Source organism: Capricornis sumatraensis, chromosome 18 (genome assembly GCF_032405125.1).
Source record: "Capricornis sumatraensis isolate serow.1 chromosome 18, serow.2, whole genome shotgun sequence".
In the NCBI taxonomy this organism is placed as follows: Eukaryota; Metazoa; Chordata; class Mammalia; order Artiodactyla; family Bovidae; genus Capricornis; species Capricornis sumatraensis.
This window is the reverse complement of record NC_091086.1, coordinates 59981219-59993576: the sequence shown is the minus strand read 5'-3', so window position 1 is coordinate 59993576 and position 12358 is coordinate 59981219. Positions and strand designations below refer to the sequence as shown.

Sequence of the window (12358 nt, the reverse complement as noted above, 5' to 3'; positions counted from 1 at the left end):
CAATAGTTAAAAATTAAAATTTAATATATATTTAACTGAATCACTTCTGTAAACCTGAAATTAACATGATGTTATAAATCAGTTATACTTTACTTAACAGAAAGAAAACAAATTAAAAACAAAAATAAAATGCATTAAGATTTATGAAATCAATGGGTTGTCAGCAAACAAAAATATAAATGACTCTCTATGGATCTCCCTCAAGCTGTATTTTAGAGGAATTCCATCAAAATCCTCATTCCTACTTATCGCATTCTATCGAAAACAAGTGAATAAAAAAATTTTAAAGGCACACCAGGATCAAATTTCCATGCCAGTGGATAGACAAAAGAAATATGCAAATTAACCAAGCAGAAATGAATAACACAATTTGATCAAGATTTTTAAACAGTTGGTTTGCAATACTTAAATATTTAAGAGAAGAAACTGGTCAAAATGAAAAAACAAGGTATATATAAAAAGGAGAAAAGGAATCAATGTAAAGCAAAAATTTTTAAATGTGTTCAAGCTAATATTCATATTTAAGTCAAGTTGTTGTTGCTCAGTCATGTTCGACTCTTTGCAACCCCAGGGACTGCAGCCTGCCAGGCTCCTCTGTCCGTGGAATTCTTCAGGAAAGAATATTAAAGTGGGTTTCTGTTCCCTTCTCCAGGGGATCTTCCCAATCCAGAGACTGAACCTGGATCTCCTGCATTGCAGGCAGATTCTCTACCATCTGAGCCACAATTTAAATATAAAAAAAATATTAATACTCAACATCAATAACCTCAGATATGCAGATGACACCACCCTTATGGAAGAAAGTGAAGAGAAACTAAAAAGCTTCTTGATGAAAGTGAAAGAGGAGAGTGAAAAAGCTGGCTTAAACTCAACATTCAGAAAACTAAGATCATGGCATCTGGTCCCATCACTTCATGGCAAATAGATGGGGAAACAGTGGAAACAGGGTCAGGCTTTATTTTGGGGGGCTCCAAAATCACTGCAGATGGTGACTGCAGCCATGAAATTAAAAGACACTTACTCCTTGAAAGGAAAGTTATGACCAACCTAGATAGCATATTCAAAACCAGAGACATTAGTTTGCCAACAAAGGACCGTCTAGTCAAAGCTATGGTTTTTCCAGTAGCAATGTATGGATGTAAGAGTTGGACTGTGAAGAAAGCTGAGTGCTGAAGAATTAATGCTTTTGAACTGTGATGTTGGAGAAGGCTCTTGAGGGTCCCTTGGACTGCAATGAGATCCAACTAGTCCATTCTAAAGGAGATCAGTCCTGGGTGTTCATTGGAAGGAATGGATGCTAAAGCTGAAACTCCAGTACTTTGGACACCTCATGCAAAGATTTGACTCATTGGAAAAGACCCTGATGCTGGGAGGGATTGGGGGCAGTAGAAGAAGGGGATGACAGAGGATGAGATGGCTGGATGGCATCACCGACTTGATGGACATGAGTTTGAGTGAACTCCGGGAGTTGGTGGTGGACAGGGAGGCCTGGCATGCTGCAGTTCATGGGGTTGCGAAGAGTCGGACACGACTGAGCAACTGAACTGAACTGAACTGATTCAACTAAGTTGAAGAAAGTATTAGAATCCTAAAAGTGAATCTCAGAAAAATCATATCAAATAGAAGTTTCAGAATGAAACAATAAATGAGGGAGAAGAAAATTCAAAGAAATAATAGATGCTGTATTTCTATAAATTATAAAAATCCTAACAATTACACAAAAATATATTGATTTCAGTCTATTATGGGTTGAATTTTAAACCAATGAAATCCACATGTTGACATTCTAACCCCAGTACATTATCTGAGATGGGGTCCCTATAGAGGACTAATGTTCTAAAGAAAAAAGGGAATCTGCACACAGACACTCACATAGTGAGAAACCATGTGAATGTGAAGACAGCAATCTACGAGTGAGGAAGGAAGGCTCGGTAAAGATCCTTCCATCACAAAAATCAAGTCCTCATTATAACTTCAGGAGAAGGCAATGGCAACCCACTCCAGTTCTCTTGCCTAGAATATCCCATGGGCGGAGGAGCCTGGTAGGCTGCAGTCCATGGGGTCGCCAAGAGTCGGAAACGACTGAGCGACTTCACTTTCACGCATTGGAGAAGGAAATGGCAACCCACTCCAATGTTCTTGCCTGGAGAATCCCAGGGAGGGCAGAGCCTGGTGGGCTGCCGTCTACAGGGTTGCATAGAGTCAGACACAACTGAAGTGACTTAGCAGCAGCAGCAGCAGCATTATAACTTTCAGAGATCCTTGGCCATTTTGCCCTTGTGGGCCTTTTTCTTTTTTCAATTAAAATGATAAATTCTATTTGCAATGGTATTGATATAAAGACTAATATAGACAATTATATTCATTTTCATATTTTATTCCGAGTTGAAAGCACATTAAGATATTTTCCTGAACTCTTTCAGTATTGTGGCCATAATGATTATGCCATCTTAAACTAACAGACATTGTAGCAGAGGTGAAAAATGTGTCTATACATTGCCAAATGCCCCCGAGTGTTAAAGTCACTTTCCGTTTAGCACCACTGATAACACTCAAGACCAAATACACACATATTAACATACAGGTGGTTATGTTTATATAGTAATACCAAGTATACATGGTGAACACATTCATAGATTGTGCCCATAGTACCGCTTTATACTGATGATGTTTAAAAATTTTCCAATACAGCACTAAGAAACACTATATATAATGAGTGCTAATGCTATTAGCATGCCTAACATTTTTAGGTAGTTCAAACATATTGTCACTTATCTCTAAAACTAAAGTGAAACTTAGTGAAATCTGATTTCTTCTAAAAAAGATATATCAGGTTCTATATCACTACAAATTAAATGAAGTATATGCCAAATCAAATTTCTCTTTTGTGCACCCAATTTCTTTTAGGACTGGACCTAAACAGTTAAATTTCCAGGATGATTATTGAGAAATTTCTATATCCATATGCACCTGCACACCATGAGTTAATTTCACATGACATCATTTCATCACATTGTCACTTGTACAAAATTAAAATGTCATGTTTTCATACAAGAAGTTTTCCATTTCAAAGAAGTTATGGTAAAAAAAAAAAACTTTTATAAAATCATCATCTTGACAATAAGATGACAATCGGAAGCTTTTCTGGCTGTTTGTTTAATTTTTAATTCAGAGTTCATGATGACATTAAAGTTATCTTTTTTTTTCTATAAAACCTGAACCTTCCCATTCCCTTTTACATGATTTATTCTCTCTTGAACCTCAAAATCATTTATTTAATTTGAAGTTACAGTACTTCATATTAAAAGAGATTTGAAGGCTCTCTTTTTAAAGACAGAAAAAATAGAGAATAATGGAAGTAATGGTGATGATGAGAGGGGAATTTCATGCACTATATACTAGAAACTGATTTTCATTAAAGAATTAGATATCTTACAATTTGTTCTTTGGCACTGCCATAACTAATCCCCCTTCCCATGAAGAGATCACTTAACTGCTTCAAGCATCGTTGGTTTCCATTATTTGAGGAATTTGACAAGATGATTTAATTCCTTTATGCCACCAGAATTCTTTTCTTACTTTCTATATGCTTGCTGTGGTTGTTTTTGTTTTGTTTTGTTTTAATACAGCACATTTAGAATAATTGCCTAGAGTCCACACTTTACTCACACATATTGCCATTGTTTAGTCACTACGTTGTGTGAGACATTTTTGCAACCCCATGGACTGTAATCCACCAGGCACCTCTGTCCATGGGATTTCCCTGGCAAAAATGCTGGAGTGGATTGCCATTTGATTCTCCAGGAGATCTTCCTGACCCAGGGATCAAACTTTTGTCTCCTGCATTGGCTGGTGGATTCTTTACCACTGACTCACACACATAGGACATGGGAAAAGAGGGGAGTTAGAGGCAGAATTTTAGTAACTAAATTCTTTATAGAAGTATGCAACAGTTTCTACATGATACAGTTTTTAATCTGGAAAAAAATCCTAACAGTCATAAGAACATACACTATAAAATGAAGAGAAGTGAATATGGGGAATGTAATACATTTGTTCATCCTGAAAAAAAGTCTAGTCTCATTAATTTTTATTATCAAAGATATGTTTAATGTTAATAAGGCCCAAATCCTAATGCTATATTGTTAATAGAGTAGATATCTTAGCCTAAAACACGTTAATACAGAGGAACAGTTTTTGGTCTTACCTTTGATTTGATTTGATTCTATTCTATTCTATGTTTTATTCTATTATTTTTAACTACCAGATAATACAATATAGATAATATACACTTAAAGATATACTGAAGTAACCATAGCATCTTTTATCTCTCATGTAAGAATTTTTGGCCATTTAAAGAAGTCATCTTCACTATTTTTGAAGTGAAAATTTTCATATTACATGTGTAATACATATTTTTTAATGTATTTATGGAGGAGGACACCTAGCTAATCACAGCAATTATCACTTGAAATACATGAAGCTCACTTTCAGTGTTTGTATAGTAACAAACATTATTTCCACTAAGTGTCCTTAGTTAAATTCTAACAGTTGCATATATTTAAATACTCCTAGAATATACCAGAAAGAGTCAGTATACTTTCAACTACAACCTGTACCCTAATGTATTCTATTGGTAAACATGAGACATAAATGCAATACAGTCAATAGCTAGTGATCAAAATATGATATCATATGTATTCTAAATTATAGCTTTTGATCTCTAAAGCAAACAATTCTATTTTTACACCATGTTTTTTATTCCATAAGCAACATTTTCTAAAATATGTGATAAACTGTAGATATTAAGACATGAAGAATGCATTTTTAATATCCTGGCACTAATTCTGAACACCAATATTTCTAATTTCAGAAAAATTCAAATCAAATAAAAGTGTTGTTTCAACTAAAGGAATGCAAAAGATGATCAAATTAAAATAATACATTTCTATAAAGCAAAACTTATAAACAAAGTCAAAGGGTAAATTGCAACTGTGAAAAAATGATTGGTAATATTGCTGGCAAAGATTTATTCCAACTATTATGCAATTATTGACTAGTACTGATAAGTTTAAAAGAGTAACAAAAGGGCCTAAAGAGTCAGTTAGTAAAAAAAGGAATATTCATATCCCCTCAACTACAAAAATGTGATTAATTTCATTCATAATAAGACAAACGTATATTGAAAGCACATAGAGATGCAATTTTTCACCTATTTACAAAAGTCCAGATCTTACAATCCCATTTGTTGGCATTGCTATAGAGAAATATATATTCTTACATATCACTGACAGAGGTGTAAAGTATACTACCACCTATGGAGGAGGATAGGTAACATCTACCAAAATTAAAGATTTTTTATTTTTTGAGTCAGAATTCCACTCTGGAAACCTCTTCCTTCAGGGACATCTATACATTTGCTAAATGATGTATGTACAAAGACATTCATTACAGTACTGCCTGCAATGCAACTAAACAGCAATAACAACAAAAATACCGAAAGCTAATAAACATTCATTAAAATAACCTTGGGAGAGGGCATGCTAGTGAAAGAGGTGAACTAAAGACCTCTGCAAATTCACACTTCCATAAAAGAAATGTTTGATGACAGAGATTTTTGTTTCAATAATTTCAAATAATTATTACAACCATTAACAGGACTACAAAAGGCTGTAATTTATAGAACCCTTTCCAGTGAATTACCACAGTTGAGCATTACAATAGGCACTGAGATAGAGTTCTGTGTAAATGAAGATGAAACAGCCCCATAACTGCTTCCAGAGTGTTCACAGTCTACTAGGTGAGGCAGGACCCTTGAAAAGGGGTTCCAAATATTTTCTGTAAATGGTCATTAGTAAATACTTTAGACTTTGCATATATTACTTTATTTCACTGCTTCTCAGTTTTACCATCATAGCTTGAAAACAGCTACATTCAATACATAAATGTGAATCTAGTTGCATTACAAAAAGACATCATGTTTAGAAACTGAATTTGGTTTTGTGCTATTTCCATGTATCACCAATAATACTTAAAATTTTTCAATAGTTATTATTATCTATTATGCAAGCAACACAAGCACAACCACAGACAGTGGTTTAACTGACAATCTAAACTATAAACCAAACTTTATAACACGCTTGAATTAGAAATCTGAAACAGTATTTCTCAGTGTTCAGTTCAGTCGCTCAGTCGTGTCTCTTTGCGACCCCATGAATCGCAGCACGCCAGGCCTCCCTGTCCATCACCAACTCCCAGAGCTCACTCAGACCCACGTTCATCAAGTCCGTGATGCCATCCAGCCATCTCATCCTCTGTCGTCCCCTTCTCCTCCTGCCCCGAATCCCTCCCAGCATCAAAGTCTTTTCCAATGAGTCAACTCTTCGCATGAGGTGGCCAAAGTACTGGAGTTTCAGCTTTAGCATCATTCCTTCCAAAGAAATCCCAGGGCTGACCTCCTTCAGAATGGACTGGTTGGATCTCCTTGCCGTCCAAGGGACCCTCAAGAGTCTTCTCCAACACCACAGTTCAAAAGTATCAATTCTTTGGCCCTCAGCCTTCTTCACAGTCCAACTCTCACATCCATACATGACCACAGGAAAAACCATAGCCTTGACTAGACGGACCTTTGTTGGCAAAGTAATGTCTCTGGTTTTGAATATGCTGTCTAGGTTGGTCATAACTTTTCTTCATGTTACATGTAAAGAAATCAAAGACACTCACCGGTTGTAATACAGATAAAAAGAAGAGAAGTCGTAACTCAGACTCTGCTGTTTACTTAGTAATTCTCATTATCTCATGAAAGCAATGAGTCTACCCTAATGATGGGTGTCATACACAGCCTGCATTTTAGGATGTGTGTGATATTTTATATAAAATTAAATTCTTAGTTATAATGGGATTCATTTAGCTCTATTCAATTTTTAAAAAATAAAAGACAGTGATCTATATTAGTTATTATATAATTTTTGGAAAAGAGAGAAGACTTTTGTTGTAAAGCTATAATTACATTACCATATAGGTTTTTTTCTGGGAAGAAAGGACTTACTTACTAACAAATGTGCTATTATAGCTTCCTGACCCTAAACTTTCAAGTATTTAAAAAGATCTTTAATAAATCAGGGAGATCAAATCCAAGATATATAGATAGATAGAGAGATAGATACATAGATACATAGACATGCACTACACATAATAATTTTGGTATTTAACTTCTCATGGCTTTTACATTCTGAAAAAAGTATGAATTGTCAATTACACATACCTGTATATATGTATAATGGCATATATTTAAAGTGTAGATGCTGTATACCTAATATATGTGCATATATATATATATACATATATATATACTATTTACCATTAGAAATTTCCTTACCCTTATTAAAAAAAAAATCTCTTAGTAGTGAGTAATATGTATTGACCAATGTCAGTAAAATAAGTTCCCTTGTAACAAATCCAATCATTGACTAACAAACCTCAAAGAAAATTTTAAAAAATATAAAAGAAGTTGGCAAGTATCAAACAGTTTGGCTTGAGCTCTGGCAGTTTCAGATGTTTTGTAATGTGAAATATAGAAATAGATATACAAAATTATAAGCCAGAGCTTAAGGATGATGGAAACAAACTTATAATGCAGAAAATATATTAATAACAGAACTGTATTGTATGATTATTATTTTATTTTTGTTGACAAAAATCCTGTGGACATTTCTGTGTCAGAGAGGGGTAAAGGAGATAATTTTCAGATCTTTGGATGTGTTCCCTTCTCATGCTCATAGAAACTGTAATGATTTTATCTTCTACTCAGGAACACTTTGAAAATACATGGCTGGTTCATTATGAATGTATTCATATGTATGTAATAATGCATTTACTTTATTTAAATATAAATTATTTTCTTTAATAAAAATAATGGGACAGGATCATGTGTATTGTTGGATACACAAGTACATGTGTAATGTTGGACGTTGAAAGTTTTTTTTTCTTTAATTTTCACAATCATGTATGTATGTATATATGTTTGTAGGGGGTGATGTATGAGGGGAATGAGCCTGTACAATCAAGTTAGATTGCTCACAAAGGCAGATGAATATTGAGAAAGAAGATTATGAGTAAACGGATACAAGTCAGATACAGAATAAGAGGACCATACCTTAAGGGTGTGACCCTTTAATTTGTCTGTTAATACTACAACTAGAATGGACCCCGATTTCTGCAGAACCTTCACAAAGGAACAGTTTCCCAGCCCTCACCACCTCCTGGTGGCTCACAAGCTCTCAACCATATGTTCTCTGGTGCCCAAGCCCAGAAAGATTATTTGTAGCTAAACTACTGATTAAAATTTCATCTTTTACTAAAACCATCAAAAACTGAGACACTATCTGATCTTTCCCTTTTTCTTTCTAGCAAATTTTATTTTGATTTTTAATTAAACTAAAGTGACAAAAAGTAAACAACAAAATATTTTAACATATATATATTTTTTCCTTTTGGAATATTCCAAAAAAGAAACATTTTCCATTCCTTCCCCCACCCCCTCCTTTTGAAGGAGTGAAAGGGTTACAGAAAAAAGATTTTGAAGTTCATAACAAAAATAACTTTACAGTAATTCAATTTATTATGTTTTTACTTTTAGTATACTTATTTCCATTTACTATATGGAATACACCATAGGGAAAATACATAGAATGAAGATAAGGGGTTTTTCTTCTTGTTTTGATATGCATATCAGAGAATGATAGATTTGTTCCAGATCGTTTTGTGCTTCATATTCTGACTCCATAGCTCCTGCCTTGTATGGAAAACACAGCTGCAACTCAGTTCCTGTTGGATGAGAGGTGGAACAGATGGCTGTGCTCCTGCACTGCCTACACATTAGGGAAGCACCCTGGCTTTGGATGGAGTACTATTTTTTTTTTTTTTTTTTTTTTTAGCACTAACAGTGCTAAAGTGAAAATAAATAGTCAAGCAGGGAGATAGAAGTCACGGAGCCTGGTGATTCATTTCACATAGTCCAGGTTCAATGCATGATACAGGATGCTCAGGGCTGGTGCACTGGGATGACCCAGAGGGATGGTATGGGGAGGGAGGTGGGAGGGGGGTTCAGAATGGGGAACATGTGTACACCCGTGGTGGATTCATGTTGATATATGGCAAAACCAATACAATATTGTAGAGTAATTAGCCTCCAGTTAAAATAAATTTATAAAAAAAAAAAAAAAAAGAAGTCAGGGAGCCTGTAGTCATGAAGATTCTACTGCTGTGCTTGCTTCTTTTCCCATAGGTACTGAACCAACCTAAGTGTGGCTGCTTGCCCCCCATCAGTAATTTATCAGAAGACTGTCTCCCCACTTCCCATGTTCTTCTTTACCCTGGAGCTTGATGACACGTGCTTAAACTCCCCCTTATTACTGAGCGCACAATTTCCTAAAGGGTTTGATCAGCCATTAAATTGTCTTGTCTGTATGTCTAAGAGAAAGGAAAGCTGGTGTGAAGTTCCTGATCATTTTATCAGCTTCATTCTTTGGGGATTTTAACAAAACCTGTACATTGAGTACATATTTAATCCATATTTAAAATATATTACTATGTATATGGAAATTAATTTGGAGATTCGATAAATATCCATGTGCTTATAAAGGCTGACAAATTCAACTACAACCTTTGTAACAATTAACAAAAATATATTAGAAGTCATAGATTTTCTTAGCTTTATGTACAACAGTAGTAGATTAAAAAAAAATCTGTAAATATCAATGCTCCAAGAAATAACATGGTGAATTCTACTACACCTTCACAGTATTAAAGACAAAATTACTGAATTGTGTGTTTAAAGTGTTTACATTTTACATGAGAGAACAGAGAGAGTGATATGCTGGTAAAGAAAATTCAGTCTAGTACATATGAACTGATGTTTATGGAGATGTGACATGCTTGGCGATGTTCATTTTTTATAATCATTATTTCAAAATGTTCAGAATAAGAAATAATATTCTATAACATAATTCACTTGACGTTCCATATCTCTTCAAATCCAACTCCAGCTCCACCCTCATCGCACCCCTCAATTTCCCAGGAGAGGAAAAAACAAACAATAAACAAAAACTTACTTTTCCAACATACTGTGGATCTGGTCCCATATGTTCTTCTAAAACAAAGAACTGATTCCAAACCCACCCCCTTTTGGGACGGTGGTGGACTTCGGTTTCACCTTCGATGTGTTTGGTTTGGTTTCTGGTCCCCTTGATGGAGCTGTGGTGAGTGGTCCCATAACACCTCTGCACAAAACAGAGACACACCAGGACTGGGCAGATGCAGGAGGTACTCGTAATTTTCATTGTAAGATAACTTTCCAGTTCACAGCCTTCTTGATTTTCCTTGTCAGCTACAAATGCCTAGTGAGCATTCGAGAGAGAAGCCAATGCATCTTCTAGAAGGACAGTCCTAAGAAAATTGTTTAGCATGTCCATGATTTAACAGCCCATCGGGGAAAAGTCAGGCTGCATTTACATCCTGAAACACTTGGAGAACAAAAGCCGTAGTTGTGTGATTCTAAGTCTTCACAGCAGGTGAACAGGAGCAACCATTTTCTACCTGATAGAAAGAGAGAAAATTATATACATTACAAAATATGGCAATTTTAAGTATTTGCTCAGAATACAAATTATACCGTTTTGCAGGGTGATGCTGATAGGCAAAGAATATGTTCAAGTTCTTTAGGAAATAAATAAACACAAACATACACAGTCATTCTTAAGTCTGTGCATGGTATTTTTATACGGGCATACATATCTGTATTTTAAATCCCAACTTTATATTTATATAATTATTTAAAACAACAGAAATATAGTCCTAGAGAGATTGAAAATTAACCATGAATATGTGCCTTACAAAATGTGACTTATTAGGGACTCCACACTAAGTGCAAATTTTTAATTTGTTTTTTGTGTTTATCTTGCTTTTGTTAGATGTAATACAACTTAAAATAAATCAATCACCTATTACATGTGACTCACAGAACTTCATGGAATATTCCCTCAGGTTGAAAATATTTCACAAACCATCACAGCATTAAGATCTTTAGTAAGCAAAAAAGAAGAAAGAAGATGGCTGAAAAACATGCATGCTATTGAAAGCCATTCCACATCTGGTATAAGATTAGCACAACTAAACAAGTATGAATATCAATGACTGAATACTAGCTTGCTTGGGTTTTAGTAGGCCTGTAGATAATACTGTAGAATGTGGTCTTCACCTTCAGGCAAGAGAGATTCAAGCTTAGAATGACACTACACATAATTCTAGCAGCTATGCAAAGCGAGGTACGGAAAAAAAAAAAAAAAGATGGTGGCAAAAAGAACAGAGGAGGAAATACTTTGCTTTTCAAGTAAAGAATGCTGAGGACTTAAAATTCAAAGACACTTGCTCCTTGGAAGAAAAGCTATGACCAACCTAGACAACATATTTAAAAGCAGAGATATTACTTTACCAACAAAAGTCCATCTAGTCAAAGCTATGGTTTTTCTAGTAGTCATGGATGGATGTGAGAGTTGGACTATAAAGAAAGCTGAGTGCCAAAGATTTGATGCTTTTGAACTGTGGTGTTGGAGAAGATTCTTGAGGGTCCCCTGGAGTGCAAGGAGATCCAGTCAATCCTACAAGAAACCAGTCCTGAATATTCATCGGAAAGACTAATGCTGAAGCTGAAACTCCAATACATTAGCCCCCTGATGTGAAGAACCAACTCATTGGAAAAAACTCTGATGCTCGGAAATATTGAAAGCAGGAGAAGGGGATGGCAGAGGATGAGATGGTTGGATGGCATCACTGACACAATGGACATGAGGTTGAGTAAGCTCTGTGAGTTGGTGATGGACAGGGGAGCCTGGCGTGCTGCAGTCCATGGGGTTGCAAAGAGTCGGACATGACTGAGCGATGAAATTGAACTGAACTGAGGACTTGAACTTTGGTTTTAGTACAACTAGACAATAAAGTGAAACTTCAGAAACATTTTGGAAAACAAAAGACAGGATTTGGGATGGAAAAGGTTGAGTAAATTAGCTTATTGAAACCACATTAAACTGTGTAGCATGATTTTCTCTATTTGTATATATGTGTGTTTCAACATGTGTTTAGGAAAAAAAAAATTACTCAAGATTATAGCTATTTTGAAGAGTTGACTCATTGGAAAAGACTCTGATGCTGGGAGGGATTGGGGGCAGGAGGAGAAGGGGACGACAGAGGATAAGATGGCTGGATGGCATCACGGACTCGATGGACGTGAGTCTGAGTGAACTCTGGGAGTTGGTGATGGACAGGGAGGCCTGGTGTGCTGCGATTCATGGGGTCACAAAGA

The 12358-nt window shown here is 35.4% G+C and overlaps 1 protein-coding gene across 4 annotated transcripts in view; it reads right to left on the bottom strand.

Moving 5' to 3' along the window:
* Positions 1-10340, bottom strand: part of CDH18 (cadherin 18) — a 411562-nt gene extending 401222 nt beyond the window's left edge. For 3 of the 4 annotated variants that reach the window (XM_068990438.1, XM_068990439.1, XM_068990440.1), the window contains exon 1: positions 10113-10340. In XM_068990438.1, the coding sequence (XP_068846539.1) occupies positions 10113-10340 (228 nt within the window). The remainder of the gene's footprint in view (positions 1-10112) is intronic. The other variant, XM_068990441.1, reaches the window with a different exon arrangement.
* Positions 10341-12358: the final 2018 nt, after the last annotated feature.